Raw genomic sequence first — 23,766 nt, 5'->3', positions numbered from 1 at the left:
CCACTGATTAATGACCTAATGGCCAAATCCACTGATGGTGAAAACCATTGACATCTACTGACGGTGACCTGATCGCCATGGTATTCACTGCTGAGTGACCTGACGTGCATATCATCCCCTGATGTGTTACCTCATTGTCCTGGTATCCAATGAGGAATGTCCTCATGGTATCCAGATACCTGACAGTTATGATGTTTACTTATTCATGACCTGATTGTCTTGGATTCCGCTCTCGGTCATGGTGTCCACTGACCCACAATGATAGTCCTGGAGTCTTGTCATGCATGGCATACTGGCCCTAATGTCGGTTGTATTACACAGTTGCCCATCCACTGATGCACGAACTTGCAGGCGTAACAATCACAGAGATCTTGGATCAAGTATGTTAAGGTTATGACACGTTTTCACAATGCAATGCTATTCTTATACCACTGGTTTTCATTGTATTGAACACGCCTGGGACCTCATCCGGACTTTGTTAATAGCAGTGACACTTGTGGCAAGAGCTCTGAACGATGTTTGACGTCGAGCTTGTCTTTCATGATCTTCTTTCAACTTGAGAGCAAGGCGAGTGATTTCTGGCAAGGACTGTTGCATATGTCTGATGTCTCCATTGACCAATGGCTCTCGATGGCCAATGGGTGGAATCCTACTTGGGAGTTTATCAATAAGCTCAGTCACAGGATCACTGAGTTCCAGAACGAGGCTAAGTATCATTACCCGACCATCGTAACAGCCTACTACAACTGTCCGATCATCTTCAGCGACTTCAATACAAGTTGCCTTTCCATGGATAAACAGGCGGCCCTTTTGCTCCCCATCAACAGATCGCGCCACAATTACTGAACGCCGATCATGAGATATTCCAATGACGTAAGCGCCATCAAGGGCAAGTCTATGACACCCTGCAGCAAACTTTGTGTTTATCTCTGTTTGCAGTTTGTTTTCTTGATGGTCAAAGACTCTCAACTGATCATCCACTAAAACTGAACTAAGACGCGAGATAACTGTCTGGCTGAGGATAGAGTCTGGCTTCGCGATGTGGAGAAGGTGTCGAATGACGCTTTCTTTTTCAGGGTCATACACTAGAGCAGCCTTGTGAGAAGCTTCTGAGAGAACCAGTCCTGACTCTTTATCAAAGGAAGCTGTTACAGGATCCTTCGAATATATGATCAGGAGCTTGTCCCCACCGATAATCCGCACATCCACAAACTGATCATTTGGGTCAGCATGCTTCAGAAAGTCTTTGACACACAGGATCTTCTCTTCCGTTTGTTTACCCAAAAGAGTCCGCGTGTACAGTTTCATATAGAAGGTCCTTGACTGCTCTACCTTCGTCACAGGATGTAGTTCCTTTTGACAGAACTGCAAGACTGTATAGAAGGCATTGAACACACCCAGACCCTTTCTCACAGACAGTAAGACTGGCTTGCACACAAACTCGGACATGACTGGGATTGAGAATTCGGGCGGTTCCTCGTCCATCAAGTCTGGCTGAATCACCTTCACGTGATACGTGTTGCATGTCCAGTCAATGGAACTGTAGAACACGCACTGGACAGCAGCTATAATAGAATTGATGGAGTTGAATAATACGTACCTGCTGGATGGTGCGTGGTGGACTTTTTCTTGAGTGTTCATGTTCCACACTATGTCGTCAGTGAGAATGGTCTTGAAGTCTTTGGTGTGTTCCCCCTTTTCAGCCAGATGGGCTTTGGTTACAGCAAACAATCCCAAAGGAGATAACTCACACTCTAAGATCTTGTCTTCCAGATCACAGGTATGTTGGAGAACTGCTTTAACTTTTCCTGTTTCAATATCAAGAATTTTGGCCTCTGGGTATCTGATCCCATGACATAAAACTCTCTTGGTGGCGGATGAAACGGCCACAGATCTCACTGTGGTACTCAAGACTTCATTTGAATGTTGAACATCGGCATCCAGATTGTTAAGATCCCACACTTGAAGAGTGTTGTCGCTGAGCAGGGAAACTGCCTTGTTCAGGGTGTCTGATGTGAAGATCTTCACTATAGGTGACACAGAGGCTTGAAGAAGTCTGAGCGGTGTCCCCGTCTCGGTCTCCCACACTGCGATGTATGTGTCCCTTGAGGCCACCACAAGGTCATCCTTTGGCGTGAAACCTGCTCCTGTGAAAGACGTCATTGTCTTCACGAACACCCCAGGAGGCATTTTTTGCAGCCGGTGTTTGATTGTCTCTGTGTCCGTGTCAACAAGATACAGACACCGGGAACTCCGGACAAGAATCATATGCTCAAGGTGTGAGACCTTAAATTCTTTGATCTGCATGTCCTCAACTATACCAGAAGTGGCTGAGACTCTGTTCACAACGTCGAAATGGATACTTTGTAGAAGTCTTGTTTTAGTGAGGACATAGCACTTCATTTGAGTGTCAATGAAAGCAATCTGCATTGGTTCATCGTTAGACTGACCTACACACTTCCTTTCCATTAATGGGAGAGAGTACAACATAATATTCCTGTCAGCATTGAACACTATGTATCTTTCTTTGGGACCGATGGCCACTGCATTGCTTCTACAGGAGAATCTATGTAATACTTTTCCTTTGACAATGTCTATAACACAGGGGCTTGCATTATGTCGTGTTGTGAAGGCAATGTATTGATTGGATATGTTTACATAGCCAACCTCACCATAACCAAAGTCCACATTTGCATGGACCTCTCCGCAGTCAGATTTGTAAATTGTCACAAAGCGATTCCTGGAGAAGATGTTGAGATATTTTCCATCTTTACTCGGATGTATCTCCCCAATGGGCATCTGCATGTCTTGTCGTGGTTCCCCTTGTGTTAACTCCCATACTTTCAAGGTCTTGCTGTAGTATGGTTTAGCAGTCATTAGAATACCATCAGGGCTGTTGAAGACATCAACATCTACTGACGACCGGATTGTTCCGTCAATCTCCCATTCGTATTGCAGAGGACCTCCTGGCACGCTGTAGATCTGGAAGTGTGGCACCAAGGGGCATTGGTGCTGAGATCTCAAATCGCACTGTCTCACCAGATCTCTGATAATCGGATGTGTGTGGATGTGAGGTAGAAGGCGGCCAGAGATCTCTGGGCCGAGGGCGTTTGGGTCAATCTTTAGAGCTGATCCAGACATGCGGATTGCATCAGCTACAAAACATGTTTCTCTGTCATGGAACATCGAGAAGTCACCTAGAATCTGTTGCAGGGATACTGCCTTAATCTTGGCATACAGCCAGTCAAAGTTACAAAAGCATTCCTTCTTTAACCGTTCGATTTGCCCACTCTGAGCAAGACTGTATGGCAGTTGGTTTAGTTTGCGCAGGTTGTATCGTTCGGACGTTTCACTGATCTTGAAGATCAGAGGTTGCTCAGGAACATGTCTGCAGGCTGCGCTGAATGGGTCTGTCTTTTTCAGTCGTGTCATCAGTCGTTGCTGATACATAAACGGCTTTTTCATTGTTCCACTCCAAGTTCCAAGGTAATAGTCGGCAATGTTTTGATGTATGAGCGTGCATTCATCAACATTTGACAAATATCGTGCCACCGCCGCCCGGACAAATTGGGTATGATACCAGGACAGGACAACAATGTCATCAGCCTCCTGTTCAACAAGGAATGATGATATTTCCACATAGAGACGTGGCCATAGGTTGGAAGGAATCCTCCTGATTGGCGGCTCCCAGAGGGTGAAGACGCTATTCAGGACATCCTCATCCAGGGACAAGATATCATCAAGTTCAGACACACTTAGGCCGTTCCTTGCAGCCGTGATATATCCTAGAGCTCTAGAAACAAACACTTTTCCATATGCTTTCTCCAGTCTCTCGAACAATCGGTTGATGCTTGCCTCTACAGTGTGTAGAAGGGCATCAGATGGAAGGACATCATAGGAGTTCCACCTGATCGCTTCTTGGAAGGTTAGAGTGATAAATAGAGGTAATGTACAATAGGTGAAGGCTTTTTCAACTATTCTCCACTGAGGGTAAGAAATCGCCCTTCCCGAATGTTCCAGCAGAGCTCTCATCACTTGCTTGCAATCTGTTTGAGGAAGAGGTGTCACTTCTAAGAAGTTATAGTCAATTTTGTTCCGCAATTTCTCCAAAATACCATGCTTCTCTGGCAACGTGGACACAATCATCTTCACATTTGGGGCAAGTCTTGATGGAAGCCAGTCCAAGGTGTGCGCCCCGTTGGCTGGTGATAGCTGGTCTAAAGCATCAAGGAATATAATCACAACTCCACTGAAATTTCCTTTCTGTACAGCGTCCCTGAAGTACAGCTTGAGATTTGTATAATCCTCGGGAACATCGGATCTGTGCTGTTTACTGATGTACGCAAGTTGGTGGCACACAGAATACAGTAGTTGGTGACTTGAGGAACTTTCAGGCGTGGTACCAACAAACCGGACCACGGTCATCATCCTCATCTCGTTCTCATTATGGGAAACCACATCACTGACCATAGAAACTGCCTTGGACATCAATGAAGTCTTTCCGCTGCCCGATTCCCCATGGACGACAAGGGCTTGGTCTGTTTGCGCTTCCAGGTACCCCCTAATGTTTTGAAGCATAGGTGCTCTCCCCACAAAGGTTTTGCATCTGTTTCTAGCAATTGTCCAATGCTGAACCACTTCATTATAGAGATCATCATCCTGAAGTTTGTTCCTCTTTGCCATGTTCCGATCCACAAGGAGCTTCATCGTGGAATAGAAGTGATTACACAGCGTCTGTAAATAGTCCTTATGAGTGACTGGTCCGATTCCATCTTTCTCCCACTTCACAGACATCTTCAGCATGTTTTGGTTGGTCACCTTTTTGGAACTTTTTTCTCTCAGTTCCTTCAGAGCCATGGCTGCAGCTTCGTTTGGCTGTAAGCTGTCTGGGTGGAGGTCAATGAAGCGCCTGGTCATGATAGGATCGCTGTCTTTTCCAAGTGCTTCTATATCCCGTAAGTAGAGCAGACAGTTGGCTTGGCGGTCTCTCTCCCTGGCAATGTTGATCAGACCCTGGTAGATCTCCTGCTCTGTCACTGAAAGAAGAAAGCACCCAATGAGAATCCTCTAAAGGAATGAAATTGGTAGTACTCTGTGAGATAAAACTACATCATTTACTGGACTTGTAAAAGAAAATTGGTATAATGAATGTTATTGCAATACCTTCTTCTGGGTTCTCGCAGTACATTTGTACGTGGTGGATGAACGCGTTTCTGTCGTATCAATAACACCTCTCAGAAACTCACCTATCTGGTATATAACCCAACCGTAACTGGTGTGATCGATCAGTCAGTTCTGTCAAAAATGTGTCCGCTTTCTATCTGATGAGTGGTTGAGTGAGTTTGAACAATTTTCCACTTATATCAGCTTTGTATCACTTATGTGTCCGTTTTCATCTGAAGATATGCAGGTGTCAGACGTTTACCACTTCGGGATTCAAACTCATGATCGCATGTTTTGAGCCATCCGTATCCTCGCCATTATTGAGGAAAGATATATTTCTTGAACGTGTACCACTTCGATGGAGCCCTGATACAACGCCAGCAGCAGAGAAACAGTATCAACGGCTATAAAACAGATCGTGATAATTGTTTTCAAACCTTTGTCAGCGAAAAAGGTTTGTGGCTGTACATGTTTGATTCATGTCCGAATTATGTCATTAATATACACAATCAAACATCATACAAACGCCTTTCGAAAAACTACTCGTACTTTTTGTGACGGATAATTATGAAGAATGCTACAAATTGTCGCTATGGTTGGAGAGTGATGTCTACTGCCAGCTCGCTTTGCAGACTACCCAACAACTTCTAACTTAAAAAATTTGATGGCATCTAATGACAAAGGTGTATCATAGAAACGTATACGCTATCTATCTGAAGCATTCACCATTAAAGCTTCGAAAGCTTAAACCTGATGCATGCAGGATAATATGTTTGCAGTTTATCACGTACTATGGGTCGTATGAATTTGTCTATCTGAATAAGGATAATTCTAGACTGGATCAGACAGTCTGGTGATCAACAGCATGAACATCCATCCACACAGTTGGGATCGATGAAATTTGTCAACTACGTCAGCGAGCCCGGCCACCCGATCCCGTTAGTCACCTCTTGCGACAAGTATGGGTTTCTTAAGACCAGTTCTACCCAGGATCTTCAAGTGTTTTTCATCGACAGGGGATTTAATTCCATGGCCAGGACATTGCTGTGGAGATTTAACTTACACACCTGAAGCTTTGAGAAGCCTAAATGATTCCTTGGAAAGTTCTGAGGCGTCCACGGCCTTCTGGGCTCCTCGATATAACACCTCTCGAATGTCCCCCTCTATACTGCCCCACAGCCGTCCAGTAGTTTCTGAAAGACATGATAGTATTGATACAGAGTGACATGACAAAATCAGTTTTTTTAAAAACAAATGAACGAGTTACGCAATGCTGTATACCTAAAATAGGTGTATCAATATCTCAATCAATAAATATATCAGTATGATAGTATTGATACAGAGTGACATGACAAAATCAGTTTTTTAAAAACAAATGAACGAGTTACGCAATGCTGAATACCTAAAATAGGTGTATCAATATCTCAATCAATAAATATATCAATATATTTATCCTTTTCGTTATCATTAAATTGATCAGTACAGTGTTCATATTCTTACCACTAAACTTAATGAATACTGAATATCAATATTAAAATGAGCACTGTTTATATTTTTACCAATAACTCGTTTCAATCAATATAATACTCATATTTTATCAATTTATCGATCAGTGTCTTCACCAATAATGTTACCAATACGTTCATTTTATAATGCCACTTCCTTACTCAGATCTTCATAAATATCTTAATACTTTATCAACATCTTTCTCAAACCAGTCATCAGTGATGGCAACAACATCGTCACCCAATAACAGTGTTAATACCTTAATGAATGGACGTATCAATACCCTCACATGCATTCCTCAGTATTTTTTCCAGTACCATGCATTGTACCTTCATCAATACAATGTTGTTTCAATATATGCTCTTCAAAAAAGGTAGGGGAACCTGAACGTTGAAGTCTGGTAGAAAGAAAACCTTATGAGGAAGGTTACAATGACATCGTAAGAGGCGACTAACGGGATCGGGTGGTCAGGCTCGCTGACTTGGTTGACACATGTCATCGGTTCCCAATGCTCAGATCGATGCTCATGTTGTTGGTCACTGGATTATTCACAGACCGCCGCCATATAGCTGGAATATTGCTGAGTGCTGCGTAAAACTAAACTCACTCACTCACTACAATGACATTCATCTTGTGTATGCAGCATCATTTCACGTTATCGCCACACGTAAACACAATGCATGGGAAGCACGTGCACAACGTGGGAGCCTCCTGCACGCACATTATCAATCTTGAAGTTTATCAGACACGTCGATAAATCACTGACCATTTTTTTCCGATAATTTTCTTGCACCTGTGCATGGTGAGGGTTTTTAGGGTCAAGTCTCACACTACTGACTGAAGATTGTAAACCTGAAATTTTCATGTCACACTCCAGTCACCTAACAAGGGGTACAGCTGAACCAACAGCTTTGCTTTGAATGAAATCCGTGTGGTGAAGCATTCTCAAAACATCCATTATTATTGCACCAACGTTGATTCAATCCCATATATCTCCCAAATTCTACAATCGTACATTGAAAGTACAGTTCCCCTTCTCTTGTTGAAGAGTACATGCATCAGTTCCTTCAGTAGTATCTTCTCCAATACATTAATCATTACACTTATTAATACCGTGGCGTGAGAGTGAGTGAGTGATTGAGTCCGTCCCGTCCTTCCGTCTGTGAGGCAGTCAGTTAAGCACAGTCTCTGTAAATACTCGCACAGATAGTACATTGAGTGAGTAAGGTTTTACGCAATACCGTATCACCTGGAGAGAATACCTAAAATGGTCTTCATACATTGTACCCATGTGGAGAATCAAACCCGTGTCTAAGGCGTAATGAGCGTACGCAGCACCAAATAAGCTATCACACCGCTCCCGCGAAGCTAAGAGAGGCAACTTTGTACAGTGGATTGAGGAGGTTATAGGTCCATGAAAATCCCCTGTTCGGGAAAATCCTCGATCCAGTACTAAATAACAAAGCGTAGCAATGACAGTATTTTTTATTTTAAACTTACAAAAGAAAGTGCAAACCTATTGTTTTGTTTCCAAATACTGCCGTAAATAATTTCAAAAGTGTTTTGATCGTGATATGCAAGTCACAATCATTGTTTAGTAGTAGCCTTATCTCAAAGAACGGTGTATGTAGTATCTTTCGCACGTCAGTTTAATATAAATTGCAATACGTTTCTTCATTTTATCCTACATACACTGTGTACTTCTATGACTTGCTCATGCTAATTACTAGTATATATTCATTCCAAGCTCATTCATGATCTGGACAGATCACATTTCTCTGTTGCCTCCCTTTGACGTGGCGGGATGCGATGAATTCGGCCCTTGGTGTATCAGCGCTTACTCGTGGTGGTGTGTTGATAGAATTGAATCTATTAGATACAGTATTCATATTTTACTTACGCAATCACGAAAACGAATTAGGGTACGCATGAAAGTACAAGTGTTCCTATATTTTTCGAGGTTTCTTCACAACTTATGTATTGCACTGTGGGTGAAATTCTGAAATAAGTAAAGGAACATATACACTTCCATGTGTTCCCTTATTCGTTTCTATGAGTATCTATTCCCCAATGAACCTCTAGGTCTTTGAGTGCTACCTATGTTAAACCTATGTGATGAAACTGACAGTCTTGATGTTGCCGTTCACTTCCAGACATTGATTTACCAATCGTTACCTTTTATTTTACTAGCGGGTTGCAATCTATAAACAGCTGGGAGCGAGTTCTGGTCCTTTAGATAGCACTGGTCAAGCAGCTTGACGTCATCACTGGATGGATCGAGATTTTCACGGATGGCTTCGAACTCGGCTCTGATGATGGCAGCCGGTAGGGGGCAACTTCCGTATCGCTGACCCACGAAAGCCTGAAAGACGATATCTGAGTGTGAAAAGGCGAGTGGCTGTTGTTTTTCGACGTAATCAGCACAACTCAGGTATTCTATATACAATACGGCAGCCTCTGACAGTGAGTGACAGTATCTTGGCCGAGCCAATAACCAGGAAGAGGGGGAAGGGGGTAGGGGAGGGTTTTCCAGTATGTATGTGAGTGAATGAGTGAGTTTAGTTTTACGCCAAACTCAGCAATATTCCAGCTATATGGCGGCGGTCTGTAAATAATCGAGTCTGGGCCAGACAATCCATTTATCACCATGAACATCGATCTGCGCAACTGAGAACCGATGACATGTTAGTCACCTCTTACGACAAGTATCGTCACCTTTTATGGCAAGCATGGGTTGCTGAAGGCCTATGCTACCCCAGACCTTCACGTGTCAGGCTCCAATATGTATCATAGCTAAATAGAGTCGGTGTAATGTATTTTTGTTTTTTCTTATTGTGACCCATGACTTGTATGGAAACAGTATAGATGGTTGTCAGTTACCTGACTTGAAATGCTTTAATCTTGTCACGCCTAGATTCACTCCTGGTATATATTCAATCCCATCATTGCTGGTGAGATCGTACATCATTTTTTCATGTTTATAGTACCGTTTTAATACGCTTTCGCGTTTCGTTAATCGGAAATATTAAATGTGAATTCGTACTTTTAATTATAGAGTCGCTAATGGTTGCTGATGGTCAGTCTCCAAAATTGTTAAAAAAGAGCAAGATCTGTGCCATAAGTGCACTAAACGCCAAACGATACGTTAACCTCTTAACTATACAAATTAGTTAAAATCTATCCATGGTATGTCAGAAGGTATTAGTTTACAAGAAAGCTTAACAACATATCTTTTCGGGGACCTTTTGATTCGGGGACCTTTTCTATGTTGTTTTACTATAAAATGCATCAGCAGGTTTCATCCTCTGTTGAACAGAGTTTATGAAATTCATCAAGGAAGGCATTCTCTTCCCACAGAGGTTACTTGTCTTATCTTTCTACGAACCTCTGTTCTAATACGGCCATATTTCGCGCTTCTCATAAAATCCCCTAGCGGCAAAAAATGGCAGCACATTTATCTCCCTTTTAGCTGTCCAATCAGAACACGTGTTACATCGACTTGATTCAACTTGACAAATGCAAGCAATGTGGAGAGACAAAAATGACATGACTGAGTTCTGTCTAGAAGAAACATTTGAGTATCGCACTCGGGAAGAGGTTCTAGTTTTCACGATGCATCCGGAAATTACCGAGAGTTTTCGAACGATCACTTTTGAAACAAGGGCGCTGATTGCACTACCAAATCTGATTGCCTCCAATCATGAGTCTTGAACACTCGCACCATGAAAGGGTCGTATTAGAACAGAAGTTACGTAGGAAGATGTGACAAGTAACCGCTGTGGGAAGAGAATGCAAGGAAGGAGGAGAACGGGGTTTTTTTTTGGCGATTAGTGTATGTCCGATGGAATGTTTGGGGTACATTTAACATATATACGTTGGAAAATTAATGTGATCATTTGCATTTTCTTTGTTTACCACAAAATTGGGTCCGATCGACAGCTCCTGACAGTGCCTGAGCTCGGCGAGGCAATGGTACGCGGCGGTATGGTCGTCACTGGCTTCGGGAGGAACTCCCCATCTCATATCTACTGCCTGGAGGGAAGGAAGATTACACCATGTCAGTTTCAATTCCACTCTAGCTTTGAGTATGAATGAGTGGGTTTGAGCACTATTCCAGCAATATTTCTGAGGGGGACACCAGAAATTGGCTTCACACATTGAACCCCACGCGGGTGATTGACGCGAGGCCTTCGGCGTGACTAGCGGACACTTTAACCACAAGGCTACCTCGCCGGAACTACATGTTTTCCCTTCCATCTGTTGTCTCCCATACTATATCTGTTATCTCCAGTCAGAAATATCTGTCATCTCCCGCCCTTCCACGTGTTACCTACCACATTACCTTGGTAACCCCGCACCCTCAGCTGTTACCCCTCTTCCAACATCTGTAAGAGCCATTCCTCATTCCAGTAGCGACTCCATTTAATATCTGTTACTTCCGACAGTAAATGTGCGAATCGCTGTCACCATACATTCCACAATACATCTGTTACCTCTCATCTTTGACTTTCAGTTCAAAGTCACCTCTAGCACTGCATTTTAGTAGATGCTCATCCTGTAGGTCACTGGGTCGTCGAATATTTACAGACTGCCTCCATAAAGCGGGAATATTGCTTAATGCGGCGTTAAACAACAACCAACGCCTTTCACAATACACATGTCTCATCTCACATCTTTGACTTCAAATACATGTTTACCTCTAAGTCTGTATGTAACTAGATTGATGCTCATGCTGTTGATCACTGAATTGTCTGATCCAGACACGATTCTTTACAGACCGCCGCCATATAGTTGGAATATTGCTGAGTGCGGCATTAAACAACAACCAACCAACCTTATCGTTAGGTCCCATCTTGAATCTATTGCCTGTTATGAAACATCCGTTACTTTACCGTTAACTTTACAAGGTTACCTCTGACTACCCTACTACCCTACCCTACTCCACATGCTACCACAGAAATTAAATTTTATACCTATCGGGGCGGTGGGGTAGCCTAATGGTTTAAGTATATGTCCGTCACGGTGATGACACCGGTTCGATTCCTTACATGAGTACAATGTGTGAAGCCTAGTTCAGGTATCCCCTGCGGCTATATTTTTGGAATGTTGGTAAAAGCGGCTCGAACCCAACTCGAACACTTCTCAAAACTCAAAATCAAATTCTTTGCCTTGATCACAAAATATAACTTTTAGCAAAACTGTCATTTATAAATTTGTCTATAACATATATCTGATATCTTATATGGCCTTCACAATCTTGTCCTCACGCTGAAAAACATATGAAAGCAGCAGTAAACCTCACTCACTCACTCACTCACTCACTCACTCACTCACTCACTCACTCACTCACTCACTCACTCACTCACTCACTCACTCACTCACTCACTTAATGAACTCCCACTATACACACTTTACCTGGAAGTCTAAACCATGCTTGTGTCTGCAGTACTGGCGGAGCTTGGGGTACACGGTTTCTGCTAAAGCGTTCCGCTCCTGGGTCATGTCTGCAAAAGAAGGATACATCATCACTACTGAGACATCAGTGTAACATTGTACTGCTGCAGGTGAGGTGAGGAGGGCGAGGTGAGATGAGGTGAGGTGAGGTGAGGTGACGTGGGTGAGACAATGTTGGGTTGGGTGGGTTAAGGTGAGGTGAGTAATTATTGCTTAGCGTTGCATCAGCAATTCTGCAGCTATTCGCGGCAAGAAATATAATTTATTTAACTATATATTAATAACAACCAGGAACAATCTCAACTAAATACCACATTCAATATGATAGTGGTGGTATTGTGGGGTTTACTGTCTCCAACAAGTTGTCACACTTACAGAAAGAGACGTGCAGGCACGTTTGTATGTGTGAATGCTTCTGCTGCCGGTTTTATGTATAGGAGAGAATGTAAAACCCTCGTCGCTCCGCCTTTCAGGATTTCCCGACCCCGATGGTTTTACACTGTCTACCAAAATCGAGGAGAAGTGTTTTCTCTATCATATATACCGTCAATGATGGGTAATTACAATGTAGATGATCATTTAATGAAGGAACATAACAATAACTGAAGCGCGCGTAAGATCAATTTAATGACAGTAACTTAGATAATTTAACCCCTCCACGCCGGCCCGGTGGTGGTGCGGCAGAGCTTCTGCCTTACGTATGAGAGAATAGGGGTTCCAATCCCGCTTCGAAAAACCTTTGTCATGCGAGTTTAATCTTGAACGATACTTTTCAACTGATTTCAAACACTCATGTAACATTTGAATGTTGATGTTCATATAAAGTTAGGAAAAATAAAACCTAGGAAGCGGTCTTACTAACGAAAAGTAAAACCTGTCCCTCCAAAACAAAAAACAAAACAAAACAAATGCGGTTATTCTGGGAAAACAAGAGATGGCCTAATATGTAGTGAGAAGCACACTTTAGGTTTATATAGGTCCGGAACGCCGAGATACCCCACCCAGACACAGTATGTGGTCTCAGAACTTCCCGGTCCTCGTTCTGTTTCTCTCGTGCCTATGTCACCAGGCAAGGCAACAAGTACCATCGTCTATTTTCCAAATGAAGCTGCCAGGTGATCAACCTCTGTCTTCTCCCTCTCGGGTCAGACGCTGTATCTACTACACCACTGAAGGAATCTCAACATAAGTGACACCTTTACAGACATAGCAGAATCTGTTCTTTTATCATCATTTGTACCTGTAAACGTCGAGCTGATGAATATTTTGACAACCTTAGATTTTGGACGTGGGATCTGTTCCATTGGGAGAGTACCCAAGAGGAGACTATCCACCAGGTCCCTGTCATCGTCCGACAGGTGGCGGTACTGGTAGGCGCCCTCCAACTTCCTCCTTTCGTCCACGACGTCATTGTCAATGACGTCATCCTGATGCCGGAACTTCACCGGTTTAACTTGCTCTTAAAATGAAAGAAAGTGAGTGAGTGAGTGACTTTAGTGTTAAGCCGCTTTAGCACTATTCCAGTAATATCAACGTGAAGGACACACAGACCTGCTTCACACTTCTACCATATCTGGTATCGAACCCAGCTCTTCGGCGTGCCGAGCGGACAATTTCACCACAAGGCCATTCTACTCCACCGCCCAAAAGAATAAAAGAAATCACAAAAGAGGTAGATTATGAGGATTGGTTCAGTTATTTATCATATTGGGGATAGAACATATTCCAAGTGCATAGTGAGCATCGTAATGGGGATCAATTGTTTGCAACATATCACCTGGTGATCTTGTGTTTTATTGCACATTTAACGATAATTTCCATTTTAACAAACTATCAGATTATCAGTATATATTTACGAGGTGTCATGTCCTCGTACAGTCGTACTTCATGCGTATATTTTTCCTATTTTATATTTCTATGCGTTTAAGTTAAATTAATTGATTTAATATTATTTATTTCAGGTGTCAAATATATTGTTTCTTAATTTGACATAATGTCGTATTCAGTTCTGTTTTTTTATACAGGTGTTTTACAGGTCCATAGTACAAGTGGTTTCAATTTCACCTACTGTGTGTACGTTGATTGTGCACAAAATACATTCCATCTGTAATAAATTGTGCTGCATGAAACAAACAAGTGAGTCAATAACGTTTTACGCCGCCTTTTAGCAATAGACCAGCATGTCGGGGGAATTCACGAAATGGGCCTCACCCGTTGTACCTGAGTGGGCCCTCGAACCCGGGCCTTCTACGTGACGAGCGAACGCTTTAACCACTGAGCTACCCAACTGCTCAAACAACATAAATATGTTTTGCAGGAACACACATAATCAGTACAACGCGCAGAACTAACGCTTATTCAATTATATGAATTCTTGGCAGGAGGTGATCAGATCTCAAGAAAGACTCGCAATTACATGGTATCTGGAACGCTATTATCCAATGACATTGGCATGCACCCCATACAGAAAGGTCGTCATATCGTGGTACTGATCAGTTATCTCAGCTTACTCTGGCCTCTACCTGGAACCCGTGTGGCTAACCCTGTCACGTAATGACGACGGGTTGCCCTCTCTTGTTAATTAAGTCCGTTCGATAACGAATATAATGGATGTAACCTACCGGGCAAAATAAAGTTGCCCTTGCAAGTTGCATTTAGGCACAAAACCAGAAACGTCACTTCAGTTGTCGCGACATTGACAAATAATGGAGTGAGTATGGTTTTACGCCGCTTTTAGCATTATTCCAGTAATATCGTGACGGGGGACACCAGAAAATGGGCTTCACACATTTGGGCAATCGAATCCGGGTCTTCGATGTGACGAGCGAACGCTTTAATCACTACGCAACCCCACCGCGCCCTGGAAAATATAGGCCAAACTAACCCTCTGGTACTTATATTACATCACCGCCTAATCTCTGTATATTTTTATTCATTTTAGCCATCATCAAACAAGGGTTACTTTCCTTTGATCGGCAGTGTATCTTCACATAGCATACGGCGTCATATCCAATTTGTGAGCTCTCATTTGAGTTAGTTACTGCGGTATGTAAACGACGTGTACCCGTATACACATGTATGTTCAAATGTCTATTATCGGAGAATTATTGCACAGACCTGTATACTTTAGGAGCGATTTATCTATTTCACATACTAAAGATTAACGACTCACCTAAACGGATATTGCTTGTAGATTTATTTCTATCTCTGTCTGTCAGTTTATCATTTCTTATCGGTATGGCAGTAATGAGCTGCGTAGCGACGAATACCATGGTTCGATACCCAACATGGACACAATGTCTGAATATAAAAGCGATGTAAAACAACATTCACTCACTTTTCTATAACGTCATCAGAGCGCCATATAACAACGACACATCTACCGTATTCATACATAAAGCGTAAACAGTATATATGAACAGAATAAATTTACTGTTTTCACCAAGAGTATGATTCAAACATATTTGTTTCATGAGAAAAAAAAACAATGAAAAAGAATTTTCATGAAATTGGTTGGTCAGCAAGCTGAAAAGGACTTATTTCATGACTTCTCCAATATACATCAATATCTGAAACAGTATCATGACAAGAAAACATGATATCTCGTGAAAATAGACGTTATGGCATGTAGAAGGAAAACTGAAATCATGATGACTGTATATGGCATTTATGTCCTTTGCATTCGTGATAAAGCGTAGCTGTAAATAGTAGCGTTATGTCATAAGTTACTAATAACACGGGCCGGTGGGGTAGCGTAGTGGTTAAGGCGTTCGCTCGTCACGCCGAAGACCCGGGTTCGATTCCCCACATGAGTACAATGTGAGAAGCTCATTTTCTGGTGTTCCCCGCCGTGATATTGCTGGAATATTGCTAAAAGCGGTGTAAAACTTAACTCACTCACTACTAATAACACATTCCAGTCTATCACATTTCTATGGGCGATAGATCATGTATGTTTTCACAAAAACCTTCGATGAGTTCCCCGACATTTATGAACTGAATACATACTTGTACCAATATTATCACGAATGAGTCCTCGTTTAGCGAGATTCGATAATTACCATTAATCACACATACTGCCGACACGGAGCTGAGCGGAACTTTCAAAGGTTACCTCAGTCTTCCTTTGAGGACAATTTGAGCAAATCATTTTTCAAACTGTTGTATACACGTATACAATATCGCGAGGTGTTGTATTTGTTTCAGTTCTCCAGTTTGCGCCACGGACTCACCATTATACACATGCTGTAGCGTCTTCACATTGTGTTCCGTGGGTTTACCGTTAACGACGTGTGTTAGAACAGCGAACATTGTAAATTCCTTGCAGCGACTGACTGAAAAAAGCTCCCCACAATCTTGTACCCAAGCGTCAACCTGTAAGCTTACTGCAGCTCCTATGTAAGTTAGCACCGTGTTGTGGTGTTGCTGAGTGGCGCTAATGTCCTTAAAGTCTTATTATTAGTATTGTATTAGTAGTCACCAACAATCGATATATAGCAGAGACGTGTTAAGCTCTTTCTTTAAAGGGACCCTTTAGGGCATTAAAGGACCAGGGTCTCTATCCATAAACTGCTCGTAGCACAATGACATACGTAAATTAATGGTAACCTATAGAGTTACGACAGGTCGTAAAGCTACGAATGTTGCGTGGACAGGGACACGGGACCTGTCCGCTAAACGATCGCTGCTGTGCTACTAAAGTGTTAATAGCACTACGACATACGTAACCAATGGTGAGTGAGTGAGTGAGTTTAGTTTTACGCCGCACTCAGCAATATTACAGCTATATGGCGGCGGTCAGTAAATAATCGAGTCTGGACCAGACAATCCAGTGATCAACAACATGAGCATCGATCTGCGCAATTGGGAACCGATGACATGTGTCAACCAAGTCAGCGAGTCTGACCACCCGATCCCGTTAGTCGCCTCTTACGACAAGCTGAGTCGCCTTTTATGGCAAGCATGGGTTGCTGAAGGCCTGTTCTACCCCGGGACCTTCACGGGTCCGTAACCAATGGTAACCTATAGAGTTACGATAGGTCGTAAAGTCCTATTCAACTAAACGATCGTTGCTGTGCTACTGAGGTACGTTCAGGTGGAAGTAAGGGACCTGGGACCGTCATAGCATTAAACATCGTTAACCCCGGCCCTGTCCTCTACACGATCGCAACGCTGCGAATTTAGTATCTTTACGGATAGAACGTCTCTTATTACTGTGGTAGATGGTAGATGCAACGTGTCTCATATCCAACATATCTTGGACTCTCTGGTAATAAAACATTCGTATTGATCTCTCCATACACCTGTAATCTACACACCTCAGCTTGGGGTAGAAAAGGTTTGATTTTGTTCAAATGTGACCCAGCTATTCATCACTAGACGACAGTGAACAATAAAACAAATCGAAACCAATCAACTCAAGCACCAGCTACATAAACACGATCTGTAAAATAAAGTGATCAACAGAATGAATACAAATATATAAGACAAAACAGCATGAGCATCGGTCTAAGCAGCTGGGACATGATGACATGTGTCAACGAAATCATCCAGTCTGACCACCCAATCCCGTTAGCTGCCTCTTACAACAAACATGTGTCACTGAAGACCAGTTGTAACCCGTATCTTCACGGTTAGAGGCAGAAAAAGCCAGGGCCTGGATTTTCGAAGCTCTCTTAGCGCTAAGATAGACGTAAGTTTATGTTAATGTACGACACGTACGACTATCAGCGCTACGAGAGCTTCGAAAATCTAGGCCGTGGGGCGTAGCTTACATTATAGAAACGACTGGGCCTAGACATGAATGTTTCTAAAGGGTTGGACAAGCCCATAATACTATCTAAATATGACGCTTTGCAAACTATCCTCCTTACACGAAGAATTTTTTTGCTCAGCGCCTGAACACTGAGAAGAGTATCTGTTGGTTGAAATGTCTGACAATGCTTAAGTAGAAACCCAGGTCCAGCAAATCTCCATACAACAACTATTCCAGTATTAACTAAATTTCAAGTTTACTTAAATAGATATTGTGGTTTTTTAGTAACCGTTTATAAGCATTATAAATGCAGACAGTGTGCGAAATAGTTTCCAAATTTTGACATCCAGTCCGGCGAGCGTTGCTTGAAAGGCCACGTAATAATTCGCTAGGCCGAAATTTGAATGAAGACACTATGCAAAAGATTAAAAAAGGTTATGTACCATCGAAAACAAATAAGAAAACACACGTTTTAAATGTTTTGTTTATGCTCAAAAAAGTCATCGTAAAGTCAACAAGCCAGAGGCTATTTCACTGACTGCATACAGATTAAAATGCAATGAAAAACACTAGAGAACATGTCTTTGAGCCTACATACAGCCTCCGCAGGTGTTCCGGTACCCCTAATCCTGTATGTCAGCAGGTTACGTCGCTGTACGGTTATTCGATACATACGAATGATTTTCTGTTGTTTTATTGCAGTACAAAACACCATAATACCACACAACCTCGGCGAACTCGGATAAACACGGCAGTCAATAAAGAGGTTAAGCACTAAGCCGATTTCCCATTATGTGTTTTTCATTTGCAGCTGTGTCGAGGTAAACCAACGAGACAATAATATTTTTCTAGGTTTCGTAGATAAATAGATAACAACTGATGACAGGCGAGTACTTATATTGAGGGTGGTTTTTGTTATTTATTCAAATAAAATAAAATAAAATAAATTCAATACAAAAATACAAAAAAGTTTTTCCACTTTCCACCAGAAAACAATCATGTTTTTCACAACTCTACTGACTGGTATGGATACAAGCTTTTTTGGAAAACACAACGCGCGAGAATAGCCAGTGCCGATTGTCCTCCGTTATCGATCTCACTGGGGGTTAAAAGGTCTTGCTTTCCGTCGATTCAAACCCATATCCACTCAGCAGTGGAAGACTACCAAATGCATAACACAGATACGGCGAGTTGGTCTTCAAAGAAAGGATATTATCACATTCAGTACTGCCGAAAATTCGAAACGAAAACAACTTACATTAACAATCAGCTCGAAATGGTGTACCTTGTTCAGCTGCCTAGCCAAAGCTTTTAGGGGTTGGCCATTTATCCCGAGTTGCTGGCTGCTGTTTAATTATTCGGCTTGATCCAGAACGGTCATGAATGGTCAAGAATGGAAGAACGCCCAGTGCCCGTTCCTATTCATGTCATGAGCACGTTAATGCGAAGCTTCAACAATGGGATAATATCCTTGTCCGTCAAATTTCATTTTCAGTAAAACAATTTTAAAAAAATATTGTGTATTCAACACAAGCGATGCTGTTATCAATTAATTGCCTGTTTCTAACTGCTATGTGATTATCTCCCTTACATTCTGATTTGATGCATCATATCTTTCCGTTAATGTCTTTCCAAATTAAATGAGTGCGGAAGATGAAAATAGTCAAACCTACTCGTGGAAACTATTTTAGTCTCACTCGTTTCACTGCTGTGAAGATCGGGTTAGACTTGATCCACACATGTGTCGTATGAGACGACTAACGGTGTCGAGTAGTCAGGCTCGCTGACTTGGTCGACTCATATCATCATATCCCAGCTGCTTAGATCGATGCTCATGCTGTTGATCACTAAACCGTTTGGTCCAGACTCGATTATTTACAGACTGCTGGAATACTGCTGAGTGCGGCGTTACTCAACAAACAAATTTTGCTATAAACACAAATGCCATACCTTTTAGGGTTTATTAAATTCCATGCTATAGCCCTTGTTTAAATATATAGAAATATGTGTATATTACACAAAAACACCTACATTAAATTACCCACATCTCCCAAATAACTTTCAGGAAACTGTTAAAAGCATATTTTAGAATTATTCTCACTTGTGTGCATATTTTACGCGAAACAACATATTAGACAGCGTTATAATGAAGACCACAGTGGTGTAGTACCCGTTCATAACGTTCGCCACGGGGGCCGTGTTTCTAAAGAATCAAACCCTGTGATCTTACGCTTAACATTTTCCTAAAACCCACATGTGTTTGACAAGACGCACCCTTTGTCACGCACTAGATACACGCAGTGTCTTCGCAGGGGACATTGCCTTATCTCCTGACTGTGTCATTATACACAGACTATATCAGTGACATGTTGATCTCACCAAGGGGTCTCTATAGACTCTACTTTGAACCGTGTCTTTCATCTGATCAAGTGAGCTGACCATGTCGATACTGAGCTGTACAACTTTATCTGCGCCGTTCCATCGTGATTTATTGTGTGTTCTGCATCTCCATTCTCTTATAGTCAGTACCATAAACCACAGGCAAACTGTAGTACAAATGGACTTCGCTCGCATGTAAGAAGACTTGTCATATTCTTTATGCTGCGCAACCTCATTTGCGCTACAGTTTGCCTGTGCATAAACACACACGCACACACGCACGCACACACACACACACACGCGCGCGCACGCACACACACACACACACACACACACACACACACAAACACACTCTCTCTCTCAACTAATACGATTTATTGTTTTTGATGTTAGAAATATTCCGAAAGAACATAATAGGAAAATTATGAGGCTTCAGCATTTACAATGTAGGCTTCAACTGCAAAACAATAACTATCAGACTCGACAAGAATCGGCTGAGTTGCGAAAAGAATGCACAGCACTAAGACAATGCAGAAAGACTACACGAAAAAGCACATAAATACAGAAAACATAACTATATATACATAACTATATACACTGGGTCTCCCAAGAATATAGTTGATTTCATTCAGTCAAAAATGTGGAATACCCGTGATGACCGAAGATGCAACACAGTAGTATATTTATTGCGACCAACGCTAGACGCCATGTATTACCCCACAAGAGGAAAAAAAGCTTCTTGCTGACGTAATGGAATGTCAGAATATTAGTGTTTGTTTGTAAATGGCCTGCGGGATTAAACAACCCTAAACTCATTAGCGTAATACTTGGGGGTGCGGCAAACATAATCACGGTATTTGTTGAAAGTGTGTATACTGACAAGTTAAGATGTGGGGGCATAATTGCTCTTAAGAAACCTATGCGACTAACAGGATCTAGTGGTCAGGCTCGGTGACTTGGTTGACACATATTGTATCCCAGTTACATGGATAGGTGCAGTTATTTCCAGACCATTGCCTTATAGCTGGAATATTGTTGAGTGTGGCATTAAACAACAAACAGAACAAACACGTACACTGTTCGGTTGACATTCGACAAATGACTGTCTTCATATAAAGAAATAATGTGATGGGTGAGCAGCCATAGACGTGAATACAGCCATGTCGTCTATTGTAGTATGTTGCAACAAATTAGGGCAGGAACGGGTAACCCGGATGCCCTGGAAGGGTGGGTGATGAGTTGGATCCGGGTACCCGTCTCAATATCCGGACCCGTTATGATCATGTGACAAATAGACTGGACATATGTCACGTCTTTTGAATATAATTCATGGTTAAAATATTGAATAACAATATTTCAGACGCCCTACGAGGTGGAGGATATTTCACCATTTCTTGCAGAGCCGAAGAAAATATCACCATTTCTTGCAGATTTGATGTCAGGAATAAACATAATTCGGGTAGGGTAGGGTAGGGTAGGGTAGGGTAGGGTAGGGTAGGGTAGGGTAGGGTAATAGTGGGTGAGGTACCCAGGTAGAAAATTTGGACCCTCCCCAGCCTTACAAGAATCGTACCTGATGGAGGACTAGGTGTGACCTGGGGTGCAACTTTCTAAGGACAGTTGTTCCCATAAGTATCGTTACTGGATTGTAGTTTCCAGTGAGCGAATATAGTTTTACACCTCATTTTGGCAATATTACATGGGTGGACAGAAGAAACGGGTATCATGCATTGTAAACAGGTGGGGAATCACATCAAGGTATTCGGCGTGACGAGCGACTGTTCAAACGCACTTGTTCGTGATATAATGGACACAAATCTTACAATGGAGTCTTCTGATAGGTAAGCGAAGTGAGTGAGTGAAAAGTGTTCACAGCGGCATGAAAAAAAAACTTCTTAGCTTTGGAGTAAGTGAGTTTAGTTTTATGCCACACTCAGCAATATTCGTGCTATATAGCGGCGGTCTTTCAATAATCAAGTCTGGACCAGATAATCTAGTGATCAACATCATGAGTATCGGTCTGCGCAATTGGGAATCGATGACATATGTCAACCAAGTCAGTGCGCCTGACCACCGGAACCCGTTAGTCGCCTCTCACGACAAACATAGTCGACTTTTGCGGCAAGCATGAGTTGCTGAAGGCCTATTCTACCTTCTCGAGTCAGGTAGGCGAAAGGTTGTGTCAATGGTATTATTAGTGTTTGAAACACTAGATGCCTTTTCTCTCCTACATATAGCCTATTGACGGGATAATAACCCTCATGAGACGGGTAGCCGAAGTTTGTGTTTGACCTGTCACCAATGCATACAAGAGCAATTAAGTCAAGCAGGTAATCATGTTTGTTTGTGAGTGATATTTTTGGCCATGTACACTGAAACATAAGCCATTACAACGAATCTTGACAATATTCCAACAAAGGTGACTCGGGTGTTTTGTCTTTTTTTCAGCTATGTTATCAGATGGACAGATGGACGGACGGACGGACGGGCAGACAGACAGACAGATAGATAGACAGATAGATAGATAGATAGATAGATAGATAGATAGATAGATAGATAGATAGATAGATAGATAGATAGATAGATAGATAGATAGATAGCCAATGCGTGAGAAATTATGGAATAGTAATGCTATTACTATACGAAATAATCATATTTACATAAATATTAAGTATAGAACATCGTATCCATAGTCAGGTTGAACGGTGTTCTATATTTCATAACGCACCCCTTGTACTATTAAGAGAAATCTTTTAACAAAACTTAATAATAAATGCATAAATAATGAATTTAAAAAACATAGATATAGTCATGTTCAGCAGTGTTTTACATGTGTCTCGTACTGTCGTGAGGCAGCCAAGAATAATGTTTCGCGAAGTTACTACATACTTGTATCCGAAATAACTTGACTTTCATTAAAAACTTACCTCTGAAGCTAACACTCATCGCCGATGATATTTGATGTCATGAAACTTCATATCAAACTGCAATCATAAATCACAGTATTGAGACTGACCAAACGAACCTCCTATAGCGGTGTGTAGCTACATAACTACCAGCACTGGCAACGGTCGAGGAATGTTCTTGACCTGCCAGGCTTTGTGTAGTTCTTGACCTGTGGAGCGAGACTGCATTCACAGTTAACTAAACGACGGAAACAATGGGTGGATTTGCTTACAGAGATTTATCAAACACCTATGAGACTATAAGCTATCGTTGTAGTCAGTATTAATTTCCCACTTCAGTTCATACGCCAGTCAGTCTTACTCTGAGTGTTATTTTCACCACTGATTTCGTGTTGTATGATCGGGAACAACAGTCCCCGGTCAATACTACCAACACTTCTAAATCTACCAAAATCACCTACCCGTCCACACTTCATTCTACCCCGAACATGACCCCAACCACTCCTATACATAACCCTGCCAAAGCCCCTTCCCATCCCCACAAACACATCACGTTAAATTCTACGACTCATATGAATCCACTTCACCTTTAAACCACCCATA

The 23,766-nt window shown here is 42.0% G+C and overlaps 1 protein-coding gene across 1 annotated transcript; it reads right to left on the bottom strand.

The window, feature by feature from the left end:
• Positions 1–438: 438 nt before the first annotated feature.
• LOC137276783 (NACHT and WD repeat domain-containing protein 2-like) lies at positions 439–23,203 on the bottom strand. The gene is made up of 7 exons (XM_067808429.1): positions 23,185–23,203; positions 13,364–13,582; positions 12,085–12,173; positions 10,585–10,701; positions 8,845–9,031; positions 6,231–6,356; positions 439–5,036 (listed from the first exon to the last, which is right to left on the bottom strand). The coding sequence occupies exons 1-7, from the start codon at positions 23,201–23,203 to the stop codon at positions 439–441; spliced, it is 5,355 nt and encodes a 1,784-aa protein (XP_067664530.1).
• Between the last annotated feature and the right edge of the window lie 563 nt (positions 23,204–23,766).

The sequence above is a fragment of the Haliotis asinina genome, chromosome 1, assembly GCF_037392515.1.
Source record: "Haliotis asinina isolate JCU_RB_2024 chromosome 1, JCU_Hal_asi_v2, whole genome shotgun sequence".
NCBI lineage: Eukaryota > Metazoa > Mollusca > Gastropoda > Lepetellida > Haliotidae > Haliotis > Haliotis asinina.
This window is presented reverse-complemented; position numbering and strand designations above follow the sequence as displayed.

What these genes read in the sequence shown, in the direction of transcription:
- LOC137276783 (XM_067808429.1), bottom strand. An exon ending in CATCAGCTCGACGTTTACAG is followed by an intron (nt 12,174 to 13,363) that starts GTACAAATGATG and finishes CTTCTTTTGCAG; the next exon opens with ACATGACCCAGGAGCGGAAC. An exon ending in TAGGCTTCTCAAAGCTTCAG is followed by an intron (nt 5,037 to 6,230) that starts GTGTGTAAGTTA and finishes TTCTTCTTTCAG; the next exon opens with TGACAGAGCAGGAGATCTAC.